Source organism: Notolepis coatsorum, assembly GCF_963971535.1.
Source record: "Notolepis coatsorum genome assembly, chromosome: 7".
Taxonomy (NCBI): Eukaryota; Metazoa; Chordata; class Actinopteri; order Aulopiformes; family Paralepididae; genus Notolepis; species Notolepis coatsorum.
The window spans coordinates 41,780,141-41,795,791 of record NC_140171.1 but is presented as its reverse complement, the minus strand read 5'-3'; the positions used below and the strand labels follow the sequence as shown (position 1 = coordinate 41,795,791).

Below are 15,651 nucleotides of genomic sequence, written 5' to 3'. Positions count from 1 at the left end.
TAGAAAGAGAGCGCAGACAGACAGACAGACAGACAGACAGACAGACAGACAGACAGACAGACATTTTCGCTGACAGTCAGCACTGACTGAGATGCATAGGCAAGCAGCTAAATATAACACCGAGAGAGAACATCCAGAGATGCCTCTTCCCTGAACCACAAAGAGAGCTGATTGGAAAAGGCTCTCATTCAGTGTGTTGCCAGTGGCGCAAACACACCTTTTACACAGAAAACCCATCGATAAAGTGTCATTAAACATGTGACTTGTACATTGGTGGGCTTGCTAGGAGGGCCTGGTCAGAATGTAATTAGATGTACCAGGGAGGGCTTGGCTGGAATGAAAGGCAAGGTTTGAGGATGAATCTGGAACCGAGAACTGTATGTTGATCCCATCTCACAGATAATATCTTTATCATGGTATATACTTACCTGTATTTACATTGTGTAAAGAATGTGCTGGAGCCTTGAGGTCTGGCGGTGGTCAATGTGCTTCTCTGGGTACGAGTGGGAGTACGACTGGGTACGTTGCTACGTAAACAGAATGTCTCATGGAGAAGGGTTTGCATGTCAAAATGAATGCTTTTTTAATGTGGTATTTTGGTATGTGGTATTTGGTATGTATCGTTTTCAGGCGTTTTCTGAAAAATTTGCCCGTCAGTTAAGTAGTTAACAATCACAATAACTGAAGGAAGCTTTATTTTTTTTGTATTGCGATTTACAACACCGCTCTCGTTTTCAATGTGTACGCCATGTAGACCATGCGTTCTGTTGACACAGTGAACTAGAAGAACTACAGGGGAGACACAGCGGATGTTTGAGATCTCTGGTTCTTACCTCATGTCTGAGCCTAAAATGATGGTCGGGACTGTGGTGGTTGTGTCTGGGCATTTAACCGGAGCTTTGGGCGAGGCAGGGGTTTTGACCACGGCAGGGGCTTTGACCGCAGCAGGGGCTTTGACCACGACAGGGGCTTTGACCGTTGCAGGGGCTTTGACCGGGGCAGGGGCTTTGACCGCGGCAGGGGCTTTGACCGCGGCAGGGGCTTTGACCGCGCCAGGGGCTTTGACCACGCCAGGGGCTTTGACCGGGGCAGGGGCTTTGACCGCGGCAGGGGCTTTGACCGCGGCAGGGGCTTTGACCGCGGCAGGGGCTTTGACCGCGCCAGGGGCTTTGACCACGCCAGGGGCTTTGACCATGGCTGGCTCTGGAGTGGACGGAGAAGCAGGAGCTCTCACTGGGCAAGGGGATCTAGGTGAGGCCGAGGAGGGCTCTGGAGAGGAGGTTGGGGGGATGGGTGAGTAGGAGGAGGCGCTGTCTGCTGTGACGGACGCCAGGGGAGGCAGGCCGAGACGGGAACGATGCTCCTCCACCTGGCACGCTGGGACATAGGTTATACTGATGGATGGAGAGAGAGAGCGAGAGAGAGCGAGAGAGAGAGAGAGAGAGAGAGAGAGAGAGAGAGAGAGAGAGAGAGAGAGAGAGAGAGAGAGAGAGAGAGAGAGAGAGTTAGAGGCAAGAAGGGAGAGACTGAAAACATTAAACACATCAGTTTCACTTGTCCTGTCGACTATTGCATTAGCAAACATTGCAACAGGAAACACACTTGGGTGGGTCCTTTTTGAATGTTATTGCTGTCACTTTGAAACAGTCTATAGGTGGTTTCAGTGGAATGTTTGATGTGTTACCAGGCAATAGCTTGGACTGCAGTTGATTTCCTGTTACAGTGGTTGGTAATAGCAACAACTTGTAGTCCATTCTAAAATTTGCTTTCGTTGTCAAGGTAATACGGTCAGTTATATATGTAACCTTGGTTCTCTGAAGGAAACAGAGACACAACTTACTCTATGGGTATGGCATCCTCACATGTGATTGGCTTGAACTACTTATACACACCTTTTAGGCACAACGGATTGGCCAGCACCTGGGGCATCCTTCCCTTCACAATGATACTGCTCTTTAAGACGAGCTGACTTTGAGGGAGTTGTGTCTCACTGTTTCCTTCAGGGAACCAAGGCTACATACGTAACCAACTGTTCTCTTTCAGTCACCTCTGTTCGATCACAACTCACTCTATGAGAGTTTTATAAACACCCCCATGAGTCAAACCCTGAGCTGCATCAAGTTAGCTATAGTGACCTCGAGCCGCCAACACCGCCTGGCCCAAGCCCGGGGTCTCTCTGAGCCAAGACCGCCTGGCCCAAGCCCGGGGTCTCTCTGAGACAACATCGCCTGGCCCAAGCCCGGGGTCTCTATGAGCCAAGACCGCCTGGCCCAAGCCCGGGGTCTCTCTAAGCCAAGACCGCCTGGCCCAAGCCCGGGGTCTCTAGTCTCTGAAGCAATAGTATTTCACAAAAGTAGCCCAACTTGCAGCCTCACATATCTTCTTAACAGAGATACCCTTAAATAGTGCCTGTGAAGTAGCCACAACCCTTACGGAATGGGCATGTCAAATCCTTCCTCTCGATGGAATTTCCACGTCCATTCGGGCAGGGCCGAAGTTTGGACCCCCCTCTGGTCGCCCCGGGATAGGCAAAGAGAAAAAAATTACTTTGAAGCGAGTCTTGAAGAGCTAAATTGTGAAAGATGGCAGCACAATACCTCGGGGAGGGGCGGGACTCCCCAGGTGCGGGCCAATCCTTTCTGCCTAAAAGGCGTGTATAAGTAGTTCAAGCCAATCGCATGCAAGGATGCTATTTCCATAGAGATAGTTGTGTCGAACGCAGTTGACTGAAAGAAAACCATCTATTATTGACTATTAATATTATTGACTCCCATTCTATGAAATGTCCAATCAGTGACCTCTAATATGATGACAAGAAACATGGAAAAAACGAGATGACACTTTACGGATGGCTTCTATCCATGCATGGGATGTCCTACAGAATGACCAGGCTTTACAGTGTAGAGTCGACATGTTGAATGTTAATGAATGTCTAGTGTGGATAGTCTGTCACAGGTGTGTCCCGTTCCACACCCATCGCTTGCATTGCAGTTGATCACTGAAATCACTGAAGAAGACAGATTAATAAAACTGCACTTAGCCGTCACAAAATGATGCATTCGATTTTCAACGCTACTTAGCTGCAGTGGTAAAAATGAACCCTCAGCAGCCAACATTACTGTCTTTCACAGGCTGCAGCAGGCTCAGCTAGAGCGACCATACTGGTATCATATGACACTAGACAACCTTAGGACTCCATTGGTACCATGTCATGCTAGCTTCTCGGGAAGACGGCTAAATGATGCTCCAAAGTTATGCAAAATTTTGGTAAGAGAAAAACTGGCATGGCCATTTTCAAAGGGGTGCCCTTACCTCTCCCCTCAAAATATAATGAAAATGGGTTCTCTGGGTCCATGAGTCTGTACCCAGGAGTCTGTACCCACAAGTCTGTCCTTTATGGAAATGCCCATTAATGCTGATCCCACATAATTTGGGGCAAAAACCATGCAGCTTTTTACATGCAGTGTATTCAGAATATTTCCACATACTGGGGTCCCAGTCTTGGAATTGCATGAATTGGGTATGACTGGAAAGATGAGGCTCTCGTGGATCCAATGAGCCCAAATTGTAGTCATGTGTGATGATGTTAGTCCCCATAGTAGCCATTTCATTGTAGTGAGATCATTTATTGAAACTTGACCTCACTGTATGACCTATTGAGACCTCTAGGGTAACCACAGCCTTGTGGGTCTTTATGACCACAAACCAGAGACCTAGGGCATTCAGAGAATGTATGGCATTCCTAGGTATTTTGACAATAAGAGGGCATTGCTGAGTCAAAGGTTTCTTGATCACAGCATTTTTCTATCGTGTTCCTCGAGGTCTTGGTGTCTTAACACATTGGTTGCCGTTCACGAGAATTCTCGTTTCTGTGGCCCAACGGTTCAGTGCTCAGGTTCTTTTATTCGCTATTGCCATTCATAATCCATCGAGGCACCTTGTGCAGGCTTTCCTGAATGGGTCTGAGATCGCAAACTTCCAATGCCGCCGCCTAACGCCTTGCGGCCGCTATTGCACTCCATTTGAAACGATGTGGCTTGGTGTCTGGGCTGAGCTGCGCCGTGCGGGCGGGGTCTAAGTACTCGGGCAGGGCAAGCGGTTATAACGGATGCATCGACGAGGGTCACCCCCCCCCCCCCCCCCGTTCATGTTCAATGCTGGATTACGTTGGAAACACGATCGCGATCAGTACTTGGAATGGCGATCATATAATTGGAATATTCTTTTTGCAGTACATAGACATAGACAAGGTAAGGGCTATATGTTATCAATCTTGCGTTGATCCGATAATTAATTCCCCGCGATCGAAGCGTGTGTCTGTAATGTACTGTGTAGCGTATTCCGTTGGTGACGATCGAATCATAGAAAAATGACCTCACCCCCCCACCGTTTCATGCATGCATGATGAAACATAATACCGATAATCTAGCGTTGATTTCAGATTGATTATTGATCCAGGCGAAGAATGGCACGATTTATAGTGAAATGCAGTAAAACGCTGTTTGGCTGCGTTTCCTGGGATTACATAGAGTTACTCTAAAACTATACTCATATTCCCTCCCTCAGATATCCACGTCTGTCTGTCCGACATCTCCGCCTGGATGACGACCAACCACCTCAAACTGAACCTAAGCAAAACAGAATTGCTCCACCTGCCGGCCAAATCCTCCCCCCTGACCGACCTCTCCATCACAGTCGAGAATGCAGCTGTGACCGCGTCGCCGACCGCCAAGAACCTTGGTGTTGTCCTCGACGACCAGTTGAACTTCTCTGCTCACATCGCAGCGACAACCAGAACCTGCAGATTCCTCCTGAGCAACGTCAGAAGGATACGCCCCTTCCTGACAAAAGAAGCCACCCAACTCCTCGTCCAATCAACAGTCATCTCCCGCCTCGACTACTGCAACGCACTGCTAGCTGGCCTCCCGGCCACTGCCACCAAGCCTCTTCAACTCATTCAAAATGCAGCGGCCCGCCTGATCTCAAACCTACCGAAGTCGGCCCATGTCACCCCACTTCTTAGGGACCTGCACTGGCTCCCCATTGCTGCACGTATCCGCTTCAAGGCCCTCGACCTAGCATACCGTGCGGCAAAGGGAACCGCTCCCGCCTACCTCCGGTCAATGGTCTCTAACTACACACCCTCAAGACCCCTACGCTCTGCATCTTCTGGCCGCCTCAGATCTACTCCTATCCAAGCTCCCGGAGGGTTATCAAAGAGAAGCCGCCTATTCTCAGTCCTTGCCCCACAATGGTGGAATGAACTACCCATCCCAGTTAGGACAGCCGAATCCCGTCCAATCTTTCGCCGTCGACTAAAGACTCACTTCTTCAACCATTATCTGAAATGATAAAAAAAAAAAAAAAAAAAAAAAAAAGAATCTAACCCCGACTAACCTTAATGTCATGCACTTGTCCTAATAAACTAACCTACACTGTAACACGCAACACTTTGATGAACATTGTTACTCAGCTGATAGAGTTATACCCTTCTTGCTGTCTTGTCGCACAGAACTTGTAAGTCGCTTTGGATAAAAGCGTCAGCTAAATGACTAAATGTAAATGTAAATGTAAATGTATCGATGAAAAAATTATCTGTTTTTTGCATCTTGACCGGAAGAAACTCAATGACAATCGACTATGTTATTAGATCCATAGCTATAATATTTAATATAGTTTTAGCACTGCAAACACCGGCATTTAATAAAATAGAATAGATTCGAATAGATAATAAAATAGACATGCTAAACAGTAATAAGAATAAAATACAATGCAATGCTAAGCTTAAGAATTAAGGTAAAGTACTATATACAATAATTATACTAATGTACAGTTATGTTTCTTGTGACAAAAGTGAAATTTTTTGTGGTGTGTGTGTGAGAGAGTGCAAGTGAGGATGTGTGCTTGTGTGTGGAGAGATCAGTGTGAGAGATCAGATCCCCCGCCCCGCCCTAAAAAAAGAAGACAAAAATGAGTCTATGGTGGGTCTCTAAGGGTTAACCACTGATTCCCATTATTATGCTATCGGTAGGCAGGCTGTTGGAATCCACTGAAAATGAGCCATTTCTCTATTCCACCGGTGCCAGCAGATTGCATTGCAAGGAGGTCTTCTACGCTAAACTGTTGTGTCTGAGACGCGCGGACAAGCTGTCTCTTCTCAACAGAAGTAGTCTGATAGTGACAAGCTCTCAGCCTCCTGGATCTGTCTTATTCTGACGCTGCCAAAACAACTCATCTGTCTCCTCTCTGCTAGCTGCAGAGCTGTCAGAATGCAGCATAGAGCAGTGTGTGTGTGTCACCTGCAAGAATGTGCGTGCGTGTGTGCGCATGTATATGAGTGAGTGTGTCTTCCTCTTTGTGGTGTGTGTATCTACAGCATGTGTGAGTTTGCTGTTTAAAATATTTTTTCTATTCAAAGCAGACAGTTCAAGGTGATATGAGCTATGAATTATTCAGGGACATTTCCCATACTAGGAAAAAAAGTTTAGACTGTTGGAAAGTGTGTGTGTGTGGGTGGGGAGGGGGAGTGTGTAGTGTACATGTGTTAAACCATAATTGGCAGGATCAAGGATGTTAGGACTGTTAATTGAAAACAGCAGCAGTAACGCATACTAATGTCACAGGGTTTATGAGGAGTTGAGATGAGATGCCATTAATTGTGGTTCCGGGGAATATATTTCTGGTCAGATGTCAATGGAGGTTGATGCTCACGACCATGGAGAACACAGACTGCAACATACTCACTCATAAGAGCAACACTGGTCGTTAAGAGTTGTAGGAGTGGATCTGGAAAAAGAGTATGTCTGTGAGAACCTCTGGTTGTGTGTTTAAGCCAGAACAGGGTCACGTTGTCGGAAATCCATTACATTAGTTTCCTGTAATTGGTTAATCTTGTCTGACCCAAGTAGATAGACTTAAAAGTGAAAATTACACTTACCTCATTTTATTATTGAATGCTAAAAGAATCACTCAATAGCGTGTATAATACCAGTCTATCCAGTGCTTAATCAATACTGTATGTCACAAAATACACAAAAAACCTTGCTCCCAACAGTGATAATTGTTCACGTACGCTAACATTTCAAATAAACAAATACTCTCAAAGTTGGCCTAGGTGTTTCCAACCCCCTCCAGGCCCTGCTGTAGACAACTGTCTGGCATGGCTGAAGGGATTCAATTAAATAACTGACTCAGATCTAATTTAAATTAACTTCACATGATGTCCTGATTTCCTGTTGTACCCAGTGAAGTGTCAGTTTGTCTCCCTGTGCCCTGCTGTCCGTCTGGCTCCTCACCTCATCTCTGGCCCCTGCACAGAGTGCCTGCGGAGCATGGCCCTGGCCTTGGCGCTGGTGAGGTTGGAGGTGGATTCTCCGTTGATGGCCAGGATGCCATCCCCAACCCCTAGCCGGCCGGCCTGGCTGACAGAGCCTCCCTGGACCACGCTGCGAACCAGCATGCCTGAGCCGTCCTTGATAGCACGCACCGTCATACCTGCCAACACACACACATGTATGCACATACACACACACAAACACACACACACGCACACACACAAACACACAAACACACGCACCCACGCGCACACCCACACGAACACGCAAACATGCACACACAAACATGCAAGCACACACACATGCATGTGCACACAGACGCAGACACACACACAGGGCACTGGTGACTGGTGGGTTAACTGGGGCCAAGTTGCACACAAGCTAAAGAGGCAGACAGTGACTCACCTAAATCATCATAATCAAGAAAGATGCTAGGCCGATTAACACACAGGACAGCATCACACACACACATACTTGGACACACACACACACACACACACACACACACACACACACACACACACACACACACACACACACACACACACACAAACATACACAGAAATGCATGCACACGCATTCACATTCACACATCCACGCAAAAACACCCACATCCACGAATGCACACACACACACACACACACACACACACACACACACACACACACACACACACACACACACACACATACAGGGTGGTCATAAGTGATTGGAGGAGTTTGTACAGGCCATTTGTACAAACAAACAAACACCTGGTTTAGCATAATGAAGACGGACACTAGGCGTATTACATGCTGCTCACCCTATTAATACACCTGGACAATCGCTCCTCATACACACACACACACACACACACACACACACACACACATGCACACACATTCATGCAGGCGACACACACACAGACACACACACACAGACAGACACAGACACACATGTATAGTGCAGTGTTATGTATGGTGGGGATATAGCACCATTCTAAAAGCATGCATGCCGTGCTGATGTACTAAAACACACACATGCACAACTACACACATCCACAACACTATGGTCGTAACATAATTTAAAGTTGGTTAAAGAAATTACTTTGTTCTTATATCTTTTAATCAAATAGATGTTTTATTGTTGTTTAGTATAACATGCAAATTACAATGCAATCATAGTGCATGGGATACAGTGGATTTGAGAAACAGTGAAATAACTAGAAGCAAGAAGGGAGACAGGACTAAAGACATGTTGTTTGACAAATCATGCAGAATTTCAGCAATTCAATAGCTGCACAAATAAATAGAAGAGACAATTTAAAATACTAATGAAATGAAGTCAGCATTTCCCTACAATAAACGCATACATCATGAACTCTTAATATTCTCTCAACAAACAAGTTTAATGATTCTGTGAACTGTAATGCCATAGGTCTGCAACATTAAAAACTAAACAAGGACTACTGACCTGAGTACAACACTGTGTTTTTAGTCAAGATCAGTCCTTTAAACCTCTCCTTAAACCTCCAATTCTAAAAACCTGAATGTCAATGTCAATACAATCCAGACCAGTCATACACATAATGTGATAATATGAAAGTCATAAGGTAGTGTCAATAAATGTAGCCTTATTAAAATAAAGAAAATACAAAAATACAAAAATAATCAAGCCCCGTATAGAATATTAGCTTCCCTCTCTGATCAAACTGTGTTAACACTCAAAATCAGCTTGATATTTAAATGGGAACTAAGCCCCAATTTCGCAATTCATGCATGTTATTCATATTTGTAAAATAAGTACAAACATAAAACTAGAGTGCTAAACATTCAACTTGTGATCAAGTTTAAATGCTGCTCCATAGACAATGCATTGGGAAATATTTGTATAGATGACACTGAGAGCACCCAGGGGGATGTTCTGAGTCCATGTTATAGAACTGAGACCACCACTGCTATAGAATAAAGCTCATTTGGATAAAAAAAGAAAGAAAACAAAACAAACAATTGTCATTGGAGCAGCTCCAGACTTTATACTTGATGACATCACACGTTTGATTCTTATTTCGGGAGAGAGTAGCACACAAACATTGATTGAAATGTCTTATGGAAATAACATAGAATGTTTCATTTGCGTGGTGTTGCCATTTAAGATGCCAGTGAAAGAATGGACTAAATAAACCTCCTGTTTGGATTTCCAAACACACCATTCTGAATGAAAACTGTTAAAAGAGAAAACTGACCAAAACCAAAGAACATGCAGTGACACAAGTACAGTCTATAGATTGTGACTGTAACCCTCTCTAACTATAGGACACACCTCTCCCAGTATGGTGTCTGTACTGCTACTAGAAAGCCTTTTCCAGACCACCAGTTAGCTGATGTATTGTATACTGCCTTTAAAGGAAAGTGCTGGGACATCTTCATTGTGCTCATTTCTCTCATGTTTGACAAGCCGACAATTATTTTGTGCTTGGAGCAATTGAGCAAATGTGTTCTCAATTTGAGGGTGTACAAAATAATATCACAGACTACCAAGTCAAATATCAAAATCAATGATGATGCGCTTGTGAAAGTAAGATTTTACTGCTCAACCTTCATCCTTCCTTCCACCTCCTCCAGTGCTCCTCTTCCTCCCTCTCTTCCTCCCTGCTGTACCTCTCAGACTCCTCTTCCTCCCTGCTGTACCTCTCAGACTCCTCTTCCTCCCTGCTGTTACCTCTCAGGCTCCTCTTCCTCCCTGCTGTTACCCCTCAGGCTCCTCTTCCTCCCTGCTGTACCTCTCAGGCTCCTCTTCCTCCCTGCTGTTACCTCTCAGGCTCCTCTTCCTCCCTGCTGTTACCCCTCAGGCTCCTCTTCCTCCCTGCTGTTACCTCTCAGGCTCCTCTTCCTCCCTGCTGTTACCCCTCAGGCTCCTCTTCCTCCCCCTCCTCTTCCTCCCTGCTGTTACCCCTCAGATTCATCTTCCTCCCTTCTGTACCCCCACTCATCTTCATCCCTCTCTTCTCCTCCCTGCTATACCTCAGGCTCCTCTTCCTCCCCCTCCTCTTCCTCCCTGCTGTTACCCCTCAGGCTCCTCTTCCTCCCTGCTGTTACCCCTCAGGCTCCTCTTCCTCCCTCTCTTCCTCCCTGCTGTTACCCCTCAGGCTCCTCTTCCTCCATCTCTTCCTCCCTGCTGTTACCCCTCAGGCTCCTCTTCCTCCCTCTCTTCCTCCCTGCTGTTACCCCTCAGGCTCCTCTTCCTCCCTCTCTTCCTCCCTGCTGTTACCTCTCAGGTATGAAGAGAGCACCAATGGCGCTTCTTCACACTTCTTCATCACCACCTCCCATCATCGCCATGCCGACGACGTACACACACCAAGAAGACACCACCGCGAGGAAGACGGAGAACATACCAAGGCTACGGTTGCCCCGGACAACAGTGATTGTCCTCTCAAAGCTGCTGCCGGGGCCGTGGGGGGGCGGGGCTCGCTGCTTATCACTGCCCTCCATGTTGCTAGAGTGCTGACGCAGCCTTTCCTCCTGGAGAGGGAGAGACGAGGAAACGAGAGAACGAGAGAATGAGGGAGGACTGACAAATAGACTAATGAACAATAGCAGAACAAATAAACAGAAGGCCTTCATGAGACGAAGAAGGAGAACAACAACAACAATAAGAACAACGACAACAACTGACAGTTTACAGATACACACAATACATATGCTGCTGGTGCATGTTGAAAATAAGGAGGACATTTGGTGAAGTAATTAATGGAGTTTTCAATGGAATTACGTTGCTAGGGAACAGCTTGGTCCAGAATTTCTTTCCTGCCAGCTACAGAACTTGAGAGTTCCAAGACCCGCCTGTTTCGGGAAGAGTTTTTTTCTTCCTTTTAGCTTTTTCTCCAATCTTCCCCAATTAAATTGTTATGCTAATTACCCCTGGGTTGGTGCTGCCCTACTGTTGGCCTAGGGATGATGTAGACCACCACACCACATGCTGCCCTACTGTTGGTCTAGGGAGGGCTGACCCCTATTAGTCGATTAGTCGACTAATCGGTCGAAAGGAGCCGTAGTCGACTGCCAACCTCTTAGTCGAATACAAAAAAAATGGCACGCATACCAGAGGCTAACTGCCTACGAAAACAGGCACAGAGGCACTGAAAGAGGATTTCACCCATCTAATAAACACACTAGACTAGACAAATATCAAGATGTATCCATCAGTGGACCAATTGCATGCTTTCCAGAGGACAAGAAGCCTTCAGTCGACTCCTTCAGACATTAAGCACCCCCACAGCCCAAATGGAATGATAAAAATATATATATATATATATATTATTTTTTTTGTATCCACTTTTTCTCCCATTTTTTCTATATTTTCTCCCATCCCAATTTCGTATCATCCAATTCAACCCTCCCCTGTCACGAACGCTGTTTCTTGCCTCCCACAAGCCGGCTGCAATGTGGACTAAGTCATACATAGCACAAGTCCCCTCCTGTACTTGAGGTAACAGCAGTCGCATCTTTTCACCTGCGCAGCTCGATCTCTCAGTGGCGAGGAGTAACGCGTGGGAGGCTCACGCTGCCCCCGACACTTCCTGATTCTACTGCGCAGGCGCACCAACCGACCTGTAGGAGTCGCTGTCCACAACGCCTGATCCCCACCCATCAGTTTCCCACCCCCTAATACGGCCAATGTGTATTAGTACGGACGACCAGCTAAACTGAAAGCAATGTGGAGCGCTGGGATCGAACAGGCGATCCCAGCGTCTCTCCGCATTCATGGCGAGCGCCTTGCCCACTACGCCACGTAGCCGCCCCATATATATATATATTATATATTTTTTATTTAAATTTTTTTTGTCAACTAATAGTCGACTAACGGCAAATTTTGGCCAATCATAGTCGACTATCCAAATCCTTAGTCGGGGACAGCCCTATAGACCACCACATGCTGCCCTACTGTATGTTGGTCTAGGGAGGATGTAAACCACCACATGCCTCCTCCGATACATACACGGCTAGGAGTTTCACTGGGAGAGCGTAACACGCAGAGAAGTTCACGCTATCTACCCCCAGATCCCCTCCCTGCTGAATAGGTGTCCCGACCAACCTGTAGGAGTCGCTGTTGCAACGACCAGGAATCATACCCCCCACCAGCTTCCCACTGGTGCCTATTGTGTTCATAGGTATGACTGACCAAGCCGGTGGTACCGCTGGCGCAAACTGAGCCCGGTCTCTGTGGTGGTAAGTGAGTGCTTGGACCTCTACACTATCCCACCTATCCCACCGGCTGGTTCGGGAAGAACTTCCTATGCTCTCTAGCACCTTTCTCAAGGTAGCTGGGTTTATACGGTTCCACTTATTCGATTGGTCTGAAATGTCGGCTGCATAGCTGAGAGGATAACATTACCAAACTAGAGTAGTCAAAACAACAGACAGACACTGTTGGAATTACAAACCCAAGATTACCTGTTTTTCAATGCCATTGTTTTTTCGTGTTTCATAGCGATCATTGAAAACAAAGGTGCCGATGACTTGCCGGTGAATGGCGCCATAACGATCAGAGACGTTGTGCTCTTATGATTCGTCAAAGATCGGCAAGGCTTACGGGTATTGTAGCAGATGTCATGGTAATGTGTAAACATTAACACATAAAACACATTTCCTCCGTTATTGATTGTAACGCTAACATTATTTAATAATCCGTCCGTCAAAGATTATGAACCTACACAATTTGGCTGCAATACTTAATAGTTGGATCCTCACTATATGGGTGGCTACTGGAAGATCGCAGTGCAACCTTAGGTCTATTGATATTAAAACACTGCAACAGGAAAGAACCGTTGGCCCATTTAGAATGTTTAGTGTGAGGAAGTTTGAGGACGTCTTGTACAGTACAGGTAAACTGGCACCGGCTCCCTCAAAGAACTGCTATTACCACAAATAATTGGTTCATATTCTTCTCATGAGAAACAGTGTAAACAATAATTATCTCTGAATATAAGAATATGAGAAAGTAAACGGTGTAATCAAAGGTGCAAATGAGGGTCTGTGTGTCCTATCAGTTATATTATACGTTACAATAAATATGGGCAATAAAGAATTAGAATCTGAATATATATTATAACTAAGTAAAGTAAACAGTATACACAGGTGCAGTATTACACAAGGCACCCTAACTGGCATGATATACGTCATGCATTATACGTAGTCCGTGCAGGTTAGGTGGTAAGAGTCAGACACACTTAGTGATCAGTGTGGAGTATCCTTTCGTTGAACAGGGCTGATCGCTGATGATGTGTCTGTTTTTGACGGACAGAAAGGTTCTGAGAGGGTGAACAAGGCCCAATCACGCTATCTTCCAATTTAAAAATAAACCAACGGACAGTAAATAGCTTCCGTCAAATTTCTCTCTGTTCACGTGACGGATCAATGCAGCCCGGGGCCCTGAGACGGAATACATCAAGAGAGGTACAGTAGAGTATACTTCAGCTCCGCAGGGCATTGAAGAGGTAGAGGGCACTGAACACAACCGCTTTGAAAGTTTGAAGTTTCAATGTACAAGCAGCAATTCCAAGTTCTGACGCTGCCTTATGAAGTACTTTTGTCCCTGATGAACGCACTCTGAGACGTGTGTACTGTACATGTGTGTGTATGTGTGTGCACGCGCCCACATACACGCACTCGTGTACGTGTTGTGCGTGTGTGTCTCTAAGTACCTGTATGCTTTGTCCTTGAGCTATAACCATATAGTATGTATTGTAGTGCAAGCTGCCAGTGCTTTTAATCAATATTTAGTTGCTTACAATTAAGTGAAAGCCAGTACAATAGGTCACAATGGAGGAACAAGTCACTGACACTGAGCACTTTCTCTGAGTCTGAAGCAGTGATACTGATACAGCCTGCCCTAATCTCTGCATCACAGAACGCCCCTGGTTAGAAAGCCTTCTTTCTGTTGTAGAATGGGACAGTAAGCTTCATTGGCACAGCTAATATGGCTACTGTAGATATACTGTAATGTCAGTCATTTAACCATATAACTACAGTAGCCTGTATAAAGTTTCAGTCAGAGAATGAACAAGAATGGAATGTTTAACACAACTGCCGTTAGAATGTTCAGCTATACATCGGCTTTCTAACTTAGCCACGCGTCAAACCAATAATTATTTCCATGACAAAAAGGATATTCTAATCATTTATGCCACCCTTCTTAAAGGATACATTTGGTTATTTTCAGGTTACTTTCAACCTAGACCCTATTTTTCTGGCATCATCTAACCATAAAAGAAGGATTCTCTGTCTGTGTCCATCCGTCCGTCCGTCCGTCCGTCTGTCTGTCCTCCGCTATCTCAAGAACCGCTCATCCGATCGACTTCACCCTTGGTGGGTATATTCCTGAGGACACGCGGCAGTGCTGTGTTGAGTGTGAAGTCGATCAGATGAGCGGTTCTCCAGAACCCCACAAGCAGCACTTCCCCGCTCTGAACGACGGCCATGTGCTCCGAATGGGCATGCCCCCCCCCCCCCCCCCCAACAAAGCTGCAAGCAGCATTACCAGGAGCCAAGCGATCGGCCCGTTCCAAACGAGGAAATGCATAGTACTAGGAGTGTTAAGGTACACGTATCCGTACCGAACCGAACCGTTTCAGTGTGTACCTTACCGTACCGAACGGCTGTGTAGTGTACCGAACGAATACAACGGTATGTTAACCACTAACGACCGCCCACCAGGGGCTGTTTTTTTCACAATCTAATATTTATATTATATAAATAATAATATCTAATTATTATATTATAATAATAATATATATATTTTTTTTTGTATGTACAAGTCGATTATTAATTTCAATATAGAACATTCGTTGACAGCCCTACAAGTACAATTAGTTACTGCACACTACATCACCCTTGAGTGGAACATGGAAAGCCAAACTTTCCCCACTGTACCGAAAACATGTACCGAACCTTGACTTCAAAACCGAGGTACGTACCGTACCGTGGTTTTTGTGTACCGTTACACCCCTAACTAGTACTGATCATTTCAGTAACACTAAAGACTGTGTAGTACACTGTGCAGTATAATCCAATAGGGCAACCATGCAACAGCCAAATAATATTACCAAAAACCTACAAAATATGTCCTTTCAGGAGAATATCTGAGACAATCGCCATATAAGCTTTTGAGGAGCTTTTAAAAAAAAATTATGTTTTACTAATTGTGCAGCTTAATGTTGATTTGAATGTGAATGCCCATTCTATTTATTCTAGTTCTACACTCTCCACACACACATACACACACACACTCACACACGCACACGCACACACACACACACACGCACACGCACACACAC

The 15,651-nt window shown here is 45.6% G+C and overlaps 1 protein-coding gene across 1 annotated transcript in view; it reads right to left on the bottom strand.

The window, feature by feature from the left end:
- Nucleotides 1-15,651, bottom strand: part of LOC311231633 (multiple PDZ domain protein-like) — a gene marked incomplete at both ends in the record, with an annotated part of 105,102 nt that overhangs the window by 62,870 nt on the left and 26,581 nt on the right. Inside the window, 3 exons of the mRNA XM_084318261.1 lie at nt 834-1,394; nt 7,296-7,494; nt 10,711-10,837. Coding sequence (XP_084174387.1) covers nt 834-1,394; nt 7,296-7,494; nt 10,711-10,837 — 887 coding nt within the window. The remainder of the gene's footprint in view (nt 1-833; nt 1,395-7,295; nt 7,495-10,710; nt 10,838-15,651) is intronic.